The sequence below is a fragment of the Euphorbia lathyris genome, chromosome 7 (assembly GCF_963576675.1).
Source record: "Euphorbia lathyris chromosome 7, ddEupLath1.1, whole genome shotgun sequence".
NCBI classification, from domain to species: domain Eukaryota; kingdom Viridiplantae; phylum Streptophyta; class Magnoliopsida; order Malpighiales; family Euphorbiaceae; genus Euphorbia; species Euphorbia lathyris.
The window spans coordinates 82314913-82332353 of NC_088916.1; the positions used below are offsets into that span (position 1 = coordinate 82314913).

Sequence of the window (17441 nt, forward strand, 5' to 3'; positions counted from 1 at the left end):
ACCGGTGCTAAAAAATATAAAGTCCAGTGGCTATACTGTTAAGATTTAAAATTTAGTGGACACAATATTAAAATAGATAAAGTTGAGTAGCCATAGGTGTAATTTACCCTTAATAAATGTGTTGCATTGCACTTTACCTAAAAAATTAATGGATTAATATATATATTTGCCTTTATATTATCACCGATAAACAGATATACCCTCACATTAAATAAATCCACAAAACTATCCTTCAATTTTCCACAAACCTACAATTATACCCTAATCTAACAGACATACCTATTTGGCCTAAACAACGTTCGACATCATTCCCATAAAAACATCATCATCTCATGTATTCTTGAACCCATCTTCGTTCCTCCCATTATCTACTGATTCTTTCCCCTTACTCATATCTACAGCATCCATGACGTTTTTAATCCCCTCCTTGGAGTTGGCTCCGGTGAACGGAGCAGCAATCCCGGCGATTGAGAGAGATTTCTGTGCATCTTCTTTTTCCTCTTTCTCTTTGATTCATGATTTTATTTGCTGGTGGAGAACGATAAGGATGTGTTTGGCTCGAAAAGAAAGCAATCTGGACGAAGGAGAAAAGGAACCAGGAAGTAACAAACATCGAGAATGAGTAGTCGCCAATTGAAGAATCCTGGCGATTGAACCAACTGCTCTTCTTTCTTATTGCTTTCATTTTGATTTGAAGCATTCACTATTTCTTTTTGGAACCGCAAGGAGAATAACTGTTGTTTTTCTGAGTTTATTGTCATCTGGATTATTTGCGTGATTTCTTTTTGGGTTATGAGAATTGAAGCTTTTGAGATACCATTGAAAAGGTTTAGGGGAGAGTTTGTGGTTTATGCTTTGTGGGGTTCTTAATTATGATTGAATTTTGAGAATTTGTGATTGGGATTTGATTGATCTGGAAAAAAATTCTAGCATCAGAAGATGTATCATGTAGGGAGGCTTGGTAGAAATTCAAGAATGGAGGGTGACGAGCAGCAGATGGCGGTGGAGATGTCGGCGGCCATGGACGAAGCCCAATGGAGTAAAAACGTGAATTACAACTGTAAATAATAAAGGTTTTTTTTGTGTGTATTTTATGATTTGATGTTTGCATAAAAGTTACCAGTAATTTTGAAGAATCAATTTTTAGATATTCATAAAAGATGGAACTAGTAGATGAAGATAAGTCATGGATGGAGAAGGATGGTGATGGAGAAGGTGAGTCTAAATGATCTTTTTTAAGTGACAAGTGTTAAACTCTAAGTGGATGGTAATTGAGAAGATGAGTCTTTAAGAGTTGCCGTTAGTGTCATATATTATTCTGTTAGATTAGAGTATTTTTGGTGTTATTTAAAAAATATAAGGATATATTTATGTGTTTATTTGATAGAAGGGCATTGTTTATTCGTGATAATACAAGGATAAATATGTGTATTAACCCAAATTTAATTCAACCACTCTCAATTTTCAAAAAATTTAAATTATTTTTTATTTATTAACAGCAATTTCTCTGGAAAAAAAAAAACTTCCATCGTTCTCATTCTTATCTTACCAAATCAAAGCGGATCTACTTTAAGAAGAAAATAGGAATTTTTTTTCTTTCTCCTCCCACCAGATTAGATTGTGTATTATTTTTATTGTTTTTCTTATTCAGTATCCATATATTTTTGTAAATCACTATATCCATCTGAATTGTATCTGCTCCCAATTATTTTTTTATTTATATCTTTTTCGGATTTAGCAAGTGCGGAAACGATTTATTTTATACGTGAATCAATAGATCTATGTGGTTGCAACAAAAGAAATGACTCTGATTCGAATATTCGAAAGGGTCTGAATGATGAAGATCAGATTGCAGTTGCTCTTCTATGGATTTTGATTTCCAAGAAGTATATGTTTTGTTTTTTATGTTTTTTTTATATCTTTTATGGGGTTTTCATGCTCTTTGTAGTCAATTTCGTCCCTTTATGGTTTTGTTAGGATTTTATTACTTGTGGTTTTCTAATTGTATTTGTACTCTTTTCATCTAATAAAGTAAGTATGTTCATAAGATAAATTATTTTTTATTTTATCTAATTACATTTAAGGTAAAAAGTATCATTAGTCTTTGATTTTTCATTTTCTTATTCATTAAGGGCTCGTTTGGTTCACGGAATAGAAAAAGAATAGAATAGTTATTCCTAAAGAATAGTTATTCCCATGTTTGGTTGAATTTTTTGGATGGAATCCATATTCTTTGTTTTCATGGAATAACTATTCTTTAATTTAGCCAAAGAATAGTCTATTCTTAATATTGTATTTTGTAATTTACAAAATTATCCTCCATTAAATCCTCAATCTTCTCTCTAGCCAATTTCTCAAATCCTATAAATTTTTGGCGAATCCATAATTTATATCATAAAAAAAGCAAAAAATGGAAAATTAAGGAAAACGTTAAAAAATAAAAAAAAAATACAAAAAATATGAAACACGAAAAACGTTGAAAATGTTACAAACACGAGAATATGAAAAAAAACGCAAAACACATGAAAAAACTTGAACAAATGCAAAAAAAAACAAGAAAAATCAAAAAAGTAAACACACGAAAAAACACAAAACATGAATAATGCGAAAAAGTGACAAAGTATGAAATATACAAAAACGTGGAAAATTACGAAAAACACGAAAAATGCTAAAACATAAAAACGTGAAAAACATGAAAATGCGAAAAACGCAAACAAAACACGAAAACATAAAAAAACATGAAAACGTGAAAAAATACGAAAAACATAAAAAAAACGTGAATAACACAAAAAAGTAACAAAATGCGAAAAATACAAAAACGCGAAAAAAGGAAAAACTAAAACGTGAAAATGCGAAAAAATGAAAATGCAAAAAAAACACAATAACGTGAATAACACGAAAATGTGACAAAACGCGAAAAAATACGAAAAACGTGAAAAAATGTGAATAACACGAAAAAATAACAAAACGCGAAAAAAATGAAAAAAACGAAAACGCGAAAAAGGGGGAAATGAAAAAATGCAAAAAAACACACAATAACGTGAATAACACGAGAACGTGACAAAACGCAAAAAATACGAAAATGTGAACAAACACGAAAAACAAAAAAAACTTAGAAAACACGAAAAAACGTTAAAAAATACAAAAAAAATGAAAATAGGAAAAAACGTTATAAACGCATTTTTCACATTTTCGTGTTTTAAAATTTTTCACGTTTTCGTGTTTTTCGTTTTTTTCACATTTTTCATGTTTTTAGTTTTTTTTTTAACTTTTCGTGATTTTGGAATTTTTGCACTTTTTTTTGTTCATGTTTTAGTGTTTTTAACAAATTTTCACATTTTTTTTGCGTTTTTTCATATTTTCCAGGTTTTCATGTTTTTTACATTTTCGTGTTTTCCATTTCACGTTTTTTTTATGATTTTTGTATTTTTTTGTATTTTCTTGTTTTTATGGGTTTTTTCTATATTTTTTTCTATTTTTGTGTTTTCATAGCTTTCCACGTCTCTACATTTTTTTTTGTTTACCATTTACACATTTTTTTTTTGTGTTTTTGCATCTTTTGCATGTTTTTTTTGTGTTAACAAGTTTATATGTTTTTTCGCGTTTTCACCATTTTATACTTTTATTTCGTTTTTTGTTCTTTTGTTTTGTGTTTTTCATTTGCAGTTTTACATTTTGTGTTTACTGTTTTCTACCTCTCTCTTTTCGTGTTTTTACAATTTTTTCATTTTTCTATTGTTTGTGTTTTTTTTCGTGTTTCATATTTCGCATTTTTCTGTTTTTTATATATTTTTAAAATAATATATATTAAATATTTGAACAATTTTTAATAATAATTAAAATTTTAAAGGAAATAAGATATTACATTTGAGGGTAATATTGTCTTTTGAATAAAAAATTTATCTATTCAATCATATCTTATTCCACCAACAAAACATAGGAATAGTTATTCTTAAAAAAATTTCTATTCCATTCCTCGCTATTCTATTCCTTTGGAATATCAATTCTATTCCATTCTATTCTATTCCGCGAACCAAACGGCACCTAAGAGTTTGATTTTTTATTTAGATATATTAGCTTCTAATCTTTTATTTTTTATCACATTAAAAATTTTTATGACAAAAAAATCAAACATAAAACTCAAAATCAAACATAAAACTCAGTTAACATAATGTTATTCATTTCTACCAAAAAGAATAACATTATATTTTTTAAAAATTTAATAACTTCTATTATTATATATAGATGTATTCAATAATCTTTATTTTATTTTTTTTGTCGAATTTCATTCAATAACTTCTTATTTTTATTATTGTCCAGTTATATTCAATGATTCTAAAACTTCAATTAACCTTCTATTGAAAAATATAAGGTTGAAGAAATATAATGTTATTGAATGTAATTGGACAACAATATAGATTATTTGAAACATTTAAAAGTTGAAGTAACGATTGATGTTTTGGATCAAGTACATGTACAACGGATATATTAAGCCAACACCTTAGACCTAATACATATGTTGTTAATCCCTCTACTTAGCCCAAAACTTCAACTGCCTCTTGGACTTTTAAAATTTTCAAATGCCCTCTCAATTCTTGTCTAATTGCATTCAGTAACTCTTTATTTCTTAATGAAATTTGTTGGATACAAAAAATGGGAGACACGTTTTGCCACATGTCAAAAAAATATCAATTAGAAACTTTTAAAAGTTCACAATGCAATTGAAACTTTTAAGTTATTAAATGTAATTAGATAAAAAATAAAGAGTTACTGAATGCAATTTGATAAAAATAGAGGACTATTTGATAACATCGAGATATTATCCATGGGATCAAAGTGGATATTTGCCAAAACGGCGACGTATTGGGAATGCCGGGGAAGCAGTGGCGTATCAAGCAAGTCATCTCTGTGGCGGATCTCCTAGATTCCGCCATACGTTATCCGTAGTCAAACCTACGCGAGATCCGCCTACGCGTCTCGATCCGCCCGCCCGAGCCGATTCCCAATAAAGGCAATTAATGAACCGTTAATGAGCTAACGGTCACAGTTAAGAGAGATCCGTAACCGCCATTAATGAGGCATTAATGGAGACTTTCTGGTTACTGGGAGTTACGATCACATGACTATAAATAGCTTGCACCCCAAGCTATTGAGGTACACATTCACTCTCTACCTTAAACCTTACCTTTGTCAATATAGTTTATTCTCCTTTTACCATACTAACTTTGGCATCGGAGCTTCCCCCCGTTGAACCCAACGACGCCCCCACAGGGAAGAGAGTTGATAGGAAATCCATCCCTAGTTATCACTTTTCAATATAATTGGACAACAATAGGAATTATTGCATGCAATTGGATAATTATGGAAGGTCATTTGTAAGTTTTGAAAGTTTAGGGAGCAGTTGTAGTTTTGTGCCAAGTACAAGAACACAATTGATATTAGGAAAAATTACAAAATTGGGTAAAATGGGAGGTCCATTTACATATTTAGCCCATTTACTCAACCTATTACATATCTAGACTATATTTTTATGACTTTCCAAAAATACTATTTATATATATATATATATATATATAACACTTAGAAATTTCTTAGTCTTTTTCTTTCTCCTCCCGTCTGACTTCGCGTATATGACTTTTACTTCGCAAATTCGCAATATGCTAATTAGCAGAATCGATTTTACTTCGCAAATTCGCATACTTCGCAAAGACTCTTTATCCTTTACCTCTGCTTCCTCTTTTTCTTCTCTCTCTTCAAGATCAAAATCAGAGTTTCCCCCATGGCCTCCTTCTTCTCCCTTCCATTTTTGAAACTTCAGCCGCCTCTTTAGTGTCGTCTCCGCCTTTTCTCCTCCTTTTCTTTCGTTTACTTCCACGGCTGCCGATATTCTTCTTTCCTCCAACGACAACAACGGCGACGACAGTGAACCACGTCCGCCTCTGTTGGTATGCTCTCCTCTTTCTTCGACTTTCTCTTCCTTTTTCTTTGAGTTTTTGTCTCGTTTGGATTTAAAATCCGAAGCTTCTTTCTTTTCGGTTTCTATTTCATCGTCCTCTCTTATTTAAGTTTTCAGATTCAGAACAATCAAGATCATTGGTCGGCGATGAGTGAATCCGACGGCTTTTCCTCCATGTATGATGATCAACGGCGGACGAAATCTTTCCTGTGGATTTCGGCAGACGTTGTAGTTGCGATGGGTGGTGGCAGACAATGGTGGACAAAGTCCGACAGGGGGAAAATGAAAGATTAGAGTATTTTGGAAAAGTCATAAAAATAAAGTCTAGATATGTAATAGACTGAGTAAATGGGTTAAATATGTAAATGAGTCTTCCATTTGACCCAGTTTTGTAATTTTCCCTTGATATTAAGCCAAAATCTTAGGATTAATACATCTTTAGCCCTCTATATTTCTCTAAGAAATTCAACTACGCCTATATTTTGAAAAAGATTTATTTAACTCCCAAAATAATTAAAGTGACCAATTGATTCTACAAAAGGTATTTATTAGATCCTAAATGTTTTTAAAGTGATCTATTAGCCATCTGAATTTACTTAAAGTCTCCATATTTCAACTTTTCTAAAATCTTTTCTTATCCCGTTACGAATTTTAAAGGATCAATAAATCCCTTTAAACAAGTTTAGGAGTAAATTAAATATTTTAAAAATATAGGGCACAGTTGAGTTTTTTTTGGACAGGTACAATATGTATTAAGCCAAAATCTTAAGCTTATACTTCTTCAAACAAAAATCAATTGTTCCTTTGTATTTTGAAAGAATTATATTTATCCTCAGAATTTACATAAAGTTATCAATTGAGTCTCCGAAAGATACTTATTAATCACCTGAACTTTTTAAATTGATCTATTAGCACCCTGAATTGCTTAAAGTCTCCACATTTCAACATTTTTAAAATTTCTCCTTGCTGGGAATTTTAAGGGGTCAATAGGTAATTCTAAACAAGTTTAGGAGTAAATTGAGCATTTTAAAAGTATAGGGTGCAATTGAATTTTTTGCAATCTTATTTTAGGAACTCTATTTTACTGACCGTCCGATGATCCAATGGCCATAGATCAAAATCAAACCAGTAAATCTCTGTCTTGACCGTTGAACATGGGAAAAAAAACTGAAAGACAACGTTGAAACCCTCTCTCTGTTCTTCTGTTCTTTTCCCCTTTGTCTTAAAAAACAATGAAACCCAAAAAGGAAAGAACTTTTCTGTTCTCATTTCCTATTTCCATGGCTTCTTCTTCTTCTCCTTCTCGCTTCTTCTTCTTCTTCTTCTTCTTCATTTCCGTTAGTGTTTTCTCATCTGTTTATGCCCAATTTATAACCCCAATTAATCGAGATCTCTACCATTCTAGGTAATTTCTTCACTCCATTATCAATTTTGTGTTTTGATTTTGATTCGTTTTTGTTGGGTTAATTTTGATCTTTTGTGGGTTTGTTTGTTTGTTTGTTTCTAATTTTAGGAATTTTGATTAGAACTGTTATATTGTTTAATTTCATTGAAATCTGAAGATTTTGTTGGGTTTATTTTGAATTTCTGATCTGTATTGCTGTTTTGGTGGGTTTGTTTCTAATTTTGGGGATTTTTTGAATTTTCATTTGATTAGAACTGTTATGTTGTTGATTTCATTGAAATCTGAAGGTTTTATTTGATCTAATAATGATTAAAATTGAAGATTTTAAGATTAAGATGATGGGTTTTCATCTATGTTGCACAGAAACTTTGATTTTAAATCGAACATTTCCGGTCAAGTTTATGTAATTTCGGGTATATTTTCCAGAATTTGATCACATGGTATTCACAAATCCCTAATTTGAGCTTTCAAAATGAAAAAAAATTGATTTTAAATCAAACATTTCGGGAACATACATTGTGAGCGACGGATCCAAGATTCAATGGCAGGAGTGCTTGTGGTAGTCTCGCCTGATTTGTGGGTGCTAAATTGATATTTTTTAGGTGATTTTATGTATTTTTTTTTTATCATTCTAGGTAATTTCTTCATTCCATTATCAATTTTGTGTTTTGATTTTTCTGTTTATTTGTTTCGGTTGGGTTAATTTTGATCTTTCGTGGGTTTGTTTGTTTCTGATTTTAGGAATTTTGATTAGAACTGTTATATTGTTTAATTTCATTGAAATCTGAAGATTTGATGATTTGATCCCTTTGATATGATAATAAAAATTGAATCTTTTAAGATTAAGATGATGGGTTTTCATCTATTTTGCACAGAAACTTCGATTTTAAATCAAACATTTCGGGTCAAGTTTCTGTAATTTTGGGTATGTTTTTCAGAAGTTGATCAAATTGTAATCACAAATCCCTAATTTGAGCTTTCAAAATGAAAAAAATCTCATTATGCGACTTGTATTTAACTTTTTTTAATGTATATATAAAAAAAATTAAACATACATTGTCAGTGACGGATCCCGGATTCACGGATAGGGGTGCTTGTGCTGGTCTCTCATGATGTATGAGTGCTAAATTGATATTTTTTGGGTGCTTTTACCTTAAAAAATGAAAGCCCATACACAGTTTCCATAGAAATTTTGGCGTTTTTCGGCTAGCAGTGGGTGCTCAAGCCCCCTTGCCCCTGGATCCGTACCTTGTGGTGGTCTATCGTGATTTATGGGTGCTAAATTGATGTTTTTTTGGGTGTTTTTACTTTAAAAAATTAAAGCCCCCTATACCATTTCCATAAAATTTTGGCGTTTTCCGGCGACCAGTGGATGCTCAAGCCCCCTGGCCCTTGAATCGGTCATGTACATTGTTATAATTTTATAAATTTATAGATATAGCATTGTATTTTTCTTTTCTTTTTTTGTAGGTTTTCCCATGTTTCGGGTTCCTATATTTTTTACGAATATCGTTTTCGTTTCCATGTAACATAGGTTTTCATTACATTTGATTTCACAGTGTCGATTTGATGGGGCAGATAAAGACATTAGTTCATCGTCACCCGGATAAACTCACTGTAAGGGTTGTGTTTGATTCGGGTTGGTTTATTTGTTGCCTTATTGAAGCTTGAAACTTATGATTTTTGCTTGATTTTATGCAGGTGGATACAATTGAAGCCGGGAACAAAGGTTACCAAGCGGAGGTCACCGTAGTTACTTATTGCCGGAGTAGGACAGACACCGATGAGAGATCGAAATTTCGGATCCTTCTCGTAAGTTGTTTGCATATCTTTTTCATTTTCAGTTGTCTATGAAATATGAACAGCAAATGAAGGCACACAAAGGCGCGCCTTCCCGCCTTTTGGGCTGCTAAGGCACTCGGCCTTGTGCGCTGCGCCTTTAACGACTATACACTTAAGTATATGAAGTTGAGCTATTCGGGAATGAAGGCGCAGAAAGGCGCGGCTTCCCACCTTTTGGGGTGCTAAGGCACTCGGCCTCGTGCGCTGCGCCTTTAACGACTATACACTTAAGTATATGAAGTTGTGCTATTTGGGGATAAAGGCGGGGCGGTAGATTTTCGATTGTTATTTTGAGATTGATACATTACGTAGTGGATTAGATTATCTCAGATCGGTAATTGCTGGTTTTCTTGACAGATGATTCCTTGTCTTCCAGAGTTTTGGTCAGCACGGGAGGGAGCTAATTACATCAGAACTCGCATTGCGGATCTTATCAATCTTAAGTGAAGAACAGTTTCTTCCGAATATAAATGCAGCTTCTTTGCACAGCATTCTCGACCGGCTTGTCATAAAGGTAATCGAAACTACCCTTTCATAAAAATTCGTGAAGTTCTTTTGTTTCGATTAATTGATTCTATGGAATGTCGGTAGTGAAACCATAAAGAACAATCAATACTAAAAGGAACTCGGTTTTGTTCGGTATCATTATTTTCTAAAGCTTCTTTGTCGAACATTGATGTATTTTGAAGGGTAAATTACACCCATGGTCACTGAACTTCAATTCTTAACGGTATGGTCACTGAACCTTACACTTTTTAACACCGGTGACCACTCAACTTTAACCAACTCCTCAAAATGACCGTTAACGACCTCAAAATGAAAATATTCAAGAATTAAAGTTGTTCAGAATGACATTTACCATGAAACTGCAATTTTTTATTTTCAAAAATCACCTTTTTTGGAGTTTTCTCTCTCTAAAAAATCATTTTCTCTCTCCTAACCAAACAACACCTAAATGATCTCAAAACGAAAATTTTCAAGAATTAAAGTTCTTTATTTAGAATATCATTAACTCTTTGAATTTTTTATTTTGAGGTCGTCAATGGTCGTTTTGACGCGTTGAGTGGCCACTGGTGTTAAAAAATGTAAAGTTCAGTGGCCAATGCCATATCGTTAAGAATTGAAGTTCAGTGGCCACAATGTTAAATGAGCAAAGTTCAGTGGCTATGAGTGTAATTTACCCGTACTTTGAATGACCACAACGAACAATCAATGCTAAAACGAACTAGCTTTTGTTCAATATCATTATTTTCTGAAGCTTCTTTGTCGAACATTGATGTAATTTGAATGACCACAACGAACAATCAATGCTAAAACGAACTACCTTTTGTTCGGTACATTATTTTCTAAAGCTTCTTTGTCGAACATTGATGTAATTTGGATGACCACAACGAACAATCAGTGCTAAAACGAACTAGCTTTTGTTCGATGTCGTTATTTTCTGAAGCTTCATTGTCGAACATTGATGTAATTTGGATGACCACAACGAACAATCAGTGCTAAAACGAACTAGCTTTTGTTCGATGTCGTTATTTTCTGAAGCTTCTTTGTCGAACATTGATGTAATTTGAATGACCACAACGAACAATCAATGCTAAAACGAACTAGCTTTTGTTCGGTTTCATTATTTTCTGAAACTTCTTTGTTGAACATTGATGTACTTTGAATGCCGACACTGAACAATCAATGCTAAAACGAACTAGTTTTGTTCGATATTATAATTTCTTAAGCTTCATGTACTTTGAATGACCGCAATGAACAATCAATGTTAAAAGGAACTAGCTTTTGTTCGGTATCATTATTTACTGAAGCTTCTTTGTCAAACATTGATGTACTTTGAATGCCCACAACGAACAATTGATGCTAAAACGAACTAGCTTTTGTTCGATATCGTTATTTTCTGAAGCTTCTTTCTCGAACATTGATCTAATTTGAATGACCACAACGAACTAGCTTTTGTTCGATATCATTATTTTCTGAAGCTTCTTTCTCGAACATTGATGTAATTTGAATGACCACAACGAACAATCAATGCTAAAACGAACTAGCTTTTGTTCGGTATCATTATTTTCTGAAGCTTCTTTGTCGAACATTGATGTACTTTGAATACTGATTTCGAATGGTATGCAGGTGGTGCCTATGGAAAACGTAAACGGTCGCAAACTTGTTGAAGGGGGAGATCTTTGCGAGAGAAGAAACGGTTATTCCGTTAACCTAGTAACGTAATTCTATTTGACCTTCAAAATGTCAATGAAGTACTTAATTTAGTTAACTTTGGCAGGAAGAGGAGTTGACCTTAACCGGAATTGGAGTGTCGATTGGGGAAAAAAGGAGAAGGTTTTCTTTCTATGCTTGTTCAATGTGTACCTAATGTTGATTTTCGTTTTTCTGAAAGACGATTAATTACTCTTTGTCTCATACTCGTTGCTATTTCAATGATAGGATTATGATCCATACGAAGAGAATCCCGGAACCGCTCCATTCAGCGAGCCTGAAAGTCAAATAATGCGGAAACTTGCCTTATCATTTGATCCTCACATTTGGGTGAATGTGCATTCGGGAATGGAGGTAAATGACACCAATCTTTTTTCCTCTAATGCACGAGTTGATGTATGCTAATAATATCCCTGCCCTTCCACTAAAATCCTGGCCGGTCCTCTCACTGTCCCGCCCTTTAGCTTTCAGTATCGATAGGCGATTCCTCATTAAGTGCTGGTTCTGTGGTAGGCTTCTGCCACTGCATACTTCAGTCATACCCCATGTTGGCATATTTTTCTCGTCTTAGTTGAATATCATTCCATAATGTGGTCTTTTACGAGGGCGAGCCTTGGCGCAACGGTAAACGTTGTTGTCGTGTGACTGAGATCTAGTCTTAGGAGCGGCCTCTTGCCAAAAAAGTTGGCAGGGAAAGGCTTGCCCCCAGTACTCCCTTATGGTGGGACCCCTCCCCGGATCTCTCTTAAGCGGAAACTCGCCTTATCATTCGATCCTCACATCTGGGTGAATGTGCACTCCGGAATGGAGGTAAATCTCGCCCGGTAGAAACGTCCTCTCACTATCCCGCCCTTTAGCTTTCGGTATCAATAGGTGATTCCTCATTAAGTGCTGGTTCTGCGGTAGGTTTCTGCCGCTGCATACTTGAGTCATACCCCGTGTTGGCATATTTTTCTCGTCGGCAAACGTTGTTGTCGTGTGACTGAGAGGTCACGGGTTCGAGTCTTAGGAGCGGCCTCTTGCCAAAAAATTGGTAAGAGAACGCTTGCCCCCAGTACATCCTTGTGGTGGGACCCCTCCCCGGACCCTCGCTTAAGCGGGGACACGTAGTGCACCGGGCCGCCCTTTTTTAGTTGAATATCATTCCATAATGTGGTCTTTTACGGATGCTTCCGTTCTTTTTTATTCTTCCGATCAAAGTTTGTGTTATATTACTATGTACTCGGCATGATATCGGACTTCATTTTTTCTGTTTCAGGCTTTGTTTATGCCGTATGACCACAAGAACACAACCCCTGATGGATCACCGTCACAGATAATGCGATCATTGCTTAGCGAACTTAACCAAGCTCATTGTCACAAACGTTGCATGGTCGGTTCAGGAGGCGGCTCCGTTGGGTGAGTCTTACTTAACCTGTTGCTTGATATTGAATTGCACTTACAATTTCGGGTTTACACGAAAACCTTACTAGTTCGTCCATGTTGTTGCTTATTTCGGGTTTACTACCTAAGTGAATCCGCTGAGACCGATCAAACAGAAAAACGGTTCATGTTTATCTTTCTGTATTCCGTAATATTGCGGTATCTGCTTACACATTTTCCTGCAATATGCCAAGCAGTCGTCATCAGATTAGAGAACATCTATGTTCTCTTTGGCTAAATTACACCCATGGCCACTGAACTTTACCCATTTAACATTGTGACCACTGAACTTCAATTCTTAACGGTATGACCATTAAACTTTACACTTTTTAACATCGGTGGCCACTCAACATCTCAAAACGACCATTGACGGTCTCAAAATAAAAAATTCGAAGAGTTAATGATATTTTAAGGAACTTTAATTCTTGAAAATGTTCGTTTTGAGATCATTTAGGTGTTGTTTGGTTAGGAGAGAGGAAGTGAATTTTTAGAGAGAGAAAGCTCCAAAAAAGGTGATTTTTTAAAATTAAAAATGTGGTTTCATAGTAAATGTCGTTCTGAGCAACTTTAATTCTTGAATATTTTCATTTTGAGGTTGTTAACGGTCATTTCGAGGAGTTAGTTAAAGTTGAGTGGCCACTGGTGTTAAAAAATGTAAAATTCAGTGGCTATACCGTTAAGAATTAAAGTTAAGTGGCCATAATTTTAAAATGGGTAAAGTTCAGTAGCCATGGGTGTAATTCACCGGAAACTCTTTTTCATTAGCGTTTCCGGGTTTCGTGTCTGTTTCTGTTTCCATTACTGTTACCTAACCACATTTTCTGTTTCCGTGCAACATAGGAGAACATCTATTTCATCAATATAGTTGTTTTATTCGGTGTATTACCATTTCGGCATGCTTAATGCTCGTATTTTCGTGTTTAGGTATCTCGCACACGGAACAGCTACAGATTACATGTATGATGTTGTTAAAGCACCAATGGCTTTCACTTTCGAGGTACGCAAAATGTTAGTCTCGATAAACACGGCTTAAGACTTGTTTGTTTAATTTTTCATTCACGGCTGCAGATATACGGAGATGAAGCAGCCCCAAAACACGACTGCTTTAAAATGTTCAATCCGATCGATCACTCCACCTTCAACGTACGTTATATCTCTCGAACTCTATACCTCCACCTCCATTGCCTCCGTTTTCATATAGCTTATTACAATGCATAATTTTTAAAGACGAGCCGAGGTGGTAAGGGCAAAATATCGCCTCGAGGTAGTCTATTGACCTACCGCCTCTCATACAAGAAGCGACCGCCTCTTGCTTCTCGTCTGCGGTGGTCAGGCGGTCGTTTCTTGTATTTTGACCGCCTTTCAGTGCAGCAGGGACGGATTCAGGGGGTTTTAGGGGGGTTTGAGCACCCACTGGTCATCGGAAAATGCTGAAATATAGAAACTGTGGACGGAGCTTTAATTTGTTTATGTAAAAACAGGGTAAATTACACTCATGGCCACTGAACTTTATCCATTTTAACATTGTGACCGCTGAACTTCAATTTTTAACGGTATGGCCACTCAACTTTAACCAACTTCTCAAAATGACCCTTAACGATCCCAAAATGAAAATATTCAAGAATTAAAGTTGTTCAGAATGACATTTACCATAAACAACATTTTTTATTTTCCAAAATCACATTTTTTGGTGCTTTATCTCTCTAAAAAATTTAATTTCTCACTCCTAACCAAACAACACCCAAATGACCTCAAAACGAAAATTTTCAAGAATTAAAGTTCCTTAGAATATCAGTTAAGTGGCCACGGGTGTAATTTACCCTGTAAAAACTCTCAAAAAATATCAATTTATCATCCATAAATCACAATAAGCACAATGAATCTCGAATCCGTCACTATAGAGGATCGTCTGGGTTGCCTCTCGCCTCAGGCGACCCAGGCGCTCGCCTTTCAAAACTATGTTACATTGTGATTAACAACATGAACTTTTGGTTTCAGAGAGTACTCAACGATTGGTCTGCTGCGTTTTTCGCTATATTCAAAACGGGGCCGCTCTGGCTCGACGAAAACCGGCCAAAGACCACCGCATCTTCATCGACTTTGGAGAAATGGGTATCAATCGACGAGTATCTCGACGGATACTTAATGGAGAGGAGAAACAGATACGGTAAGAAGATGGAAGTTTTGGATTTGGGAATGCAGGAAATACGAACATATTTTCGCCTCTTTTTACTCTCGTCGGTTCTGTTGCTGTTCATGTTCTGCTCTAGAATATCAAAGAGCAAATCAAGTAGACCTATTGTTCCGACCGTAACCGAACTTGTATCTAGAGCAGTATAGAGAGAGAAAGAGTTGTATTTTACATTCTATTTTAGGAAAGAAATTAGGGTTTTGATTTGTGTAATTAAACTCCAATTTTGGGAATTTTTTTATTTTTTTCCCACAGTTTTTTCTATTGATGAATTGCAGCAGAAAGTTTAGTTAATTATGAGAAAATTGCATTTTCCAGGTTTGTCAAAATTGCTTGATTGAAGGAGTTGAGGTTTCTCATTCTTGGATAACTTGAAAGCATTAATCCCGGGATACGAGAATTGCGTTGTTGATTCAGGGACGGATCAGGGGAGTTTTGGAGAGCTTGAGCACCTTCGGTTCTGTCAGAAAACGCTTAAAATTCTGTAGAAACTGTGAACCGGGCTTTAGTTTTTTTTAGGTTTAATACATCAAACTTGTCTAAAAAGATTTATTGACTTTCTGAACTTTCAAACCGTCCCGATAACCCTCTCAACTTGCATAAAATATTCAGTTAATCCCCTTAAACTTGCGCAAAATATAATCAACTGATCACTCGGTTGTAAAAAAAATAAGTTAAATGTGGAAGATGTATTGCATGAGTCTTAAAAAAAAATAAAATGACCAAGATCAGGATATGCGGTTCTAATATTTCAAGTTTTATAGTTGAGCAAGTAATAACTTCTTTTTTAATCTATTTTTAAATTATGTAATAATATTCTAAGGTGCATGGAATACATGTTCCGCATTTAACTTATTTTTTTGCAATCGAGTGATCAATTGATTACATTTTACGCAAGTTCAGGGGGTTAAGTGAACATTTTATGCATGTTTAGAGGGCTATTGGGATACTTTGAAAGTTCATGGGTCAATCAAGTTTTTTGGACAAATTCAGGGGGCAAATGATGTATTAAGCCCTTTTTTATACGTAAAAACACTTGCTGCTTTAGAATGTCCTATCCAATCTAGCACTCCACCTTCAACGTACGTTATATCTCTCGAACTCGATAGCTCCACCTCCATTTTCACATAGCATATTACAACACGTAATTTTTAAAGGCGAGCCGAGATGGTAAGGGAAAATATCACCTCGAGGTAGTCTATTGACCTACAACCTCTCATACAATAAGTGACTGCCTCTCGCCTATGGTGGTCAGATGGTCACTTCTTGTATTTCGACAGGCACGGGAAGGATCTCCTGGTTCGCCTTTCAAAACTATGTTACAATGTGATTAACAACATGAACTTTTGGTTTCAGTGAGTCCTCAACGATTGGTCTGTCGCATTTTTCGCTATATTCAAATTGGGGCCGCTCGAGCTTGACGAAAACCGGCCAAAAATTTTAAACTCCATTTTTGGGAATTTTTTTTCTTTTTTTTTCCCACAGTTTTTCTAGCATTTTCCAGGTTTGTTAAAAAGGAGTTGAGGTTTCTCATCTTTATTCTTGGATAACATAAAAGCATTGATCCGAGGATACGAGTTTTCCTCACTCTTGTTATGAAGGAAATCATGTTGCGGATTGGATGGTTAATCTCGGAAATTCTCTCCTTTTAGACTTTAATGAGTTTGAAGCACCTCCTACACGCATTCTGGAGAATTCTCTTAAAGATTCTTTTGGATGATCGGATGTAGTTCCATTAGAATGATTTCTAGGTAGTTTTTTGTTTCCTTTGTGCTTGCGCTTTACCCTTCTCTTGACCAATAAGACAGAAAAAGAGTTCTATTATTCTTTGCTCTTGCCACTCTTACTCTATTACTCTATTGAGAAGGAAATCGTGTTGTTGAGAGTTGAAAATGAGAGCGCAGTAGTCCAAAGAAAAGTATGAATTTGATACATGAATATCTTTAATAGTTATATTATATAAAATTTCCAAACATGTTAACAGATTGTTATTCATTGCATCTGGATTCCAAATTTGCATTTTTTCAGTGTTTGAAATCAGTTTTGAATGTGTAAAGTGACTATAGGAAAACTGTAAAAACCTTAATTCAAATTGTAAAAAAATATTTTTTTTAATAATTTCAAATACAGATGAAGTTAATAACGTCATTTTAATAGAATTACATGTTCACAACTTACTAATTTAGTCATCAAGGACTTAATGAGACAAAAAATAAATGATCAGAGGCTTAATGTATTCAAATAAAAGATAAGGACTTAATAAACAAAAAAATGAAAGATCAAGGGCCTAATGATGCTTTTTGCCTTTACAAAATTGTACAAAAATAAAATATTATGTTTATACGATTTGTACCAGTTGCATATCAATTCGTTCAGAAAACAAGAAAACTGCATTTTTTGCAATTTCAAAA

General features: G+C 34.4%; 1 protein-coding gene across 2 annotated transcripts; it reads left to right on the forward strand.

Moving 5' to 3' along the window:
• The first annotated feature begins 7115 nt into the window (after positions 1-7115).
• On the forward strand, positions 7116-16186 carry LOC136201395 (metallocarboxypeptidase A-like protein MCYG_01475). 2 transcript variants are annotated; one of them, XM_065992060.1, is made up of 12 exons: positions 7116-7361; positions 8921-8978; positions 9063-9173; positions 9580-9717; positions 11334-11403; positions 11485-11540; positions 11646-11771; positions 12676-12815; positions 13764-13836; positions 13908-13982; positions 14838-15006; positions 15349-16186. In XM_065992060.1, the coding sequence occupies exons 1-12, from the start codon at positions 7189-7191 to the stop codon at positions 15369-15371; spliced, it is 1212 nt and encodes a 403-aa protein (XP_065848132.1). In that variant the 5' UTR covers positions 7116-7188; the 3' UTR covers positions 15372-16186. The 2 variants fall into 2 exon arrangements, with proteins under 2 accessions (XP_065848132.1, XP_065848131.1); XM_065992059.1 differs by lacking the exon at positions 15349-16186 and having other exon boundaries at positions 14838-15292.
• The last annotated feature ends 1255 nt before the right edge of the window (positions 16187-17441 follow it).

Coding starts and splice junctions, on each gene's coding strand:
- LOC136201395 (XM_065992059.1), top strand. CDS start 7,189: ATGAAACCCAAAAAGGAAAGAACTTTTCTGTTCTCATTTCCTATTTCC. Junction 7,362..8,920: donor CGAGATCTCTACCATTCTAG/GTAATTTCTTCA, acceptor TTGATTTCACAG/TGTCGATTTGATGGGGCAGA. Junction 11,772..12,675: donor ATGTGCATTCGGGAATGGAG/GTAAATGACACC, acceptor TTTCTGTTTCAG/GCTTTGTTTATGCCGTATGA.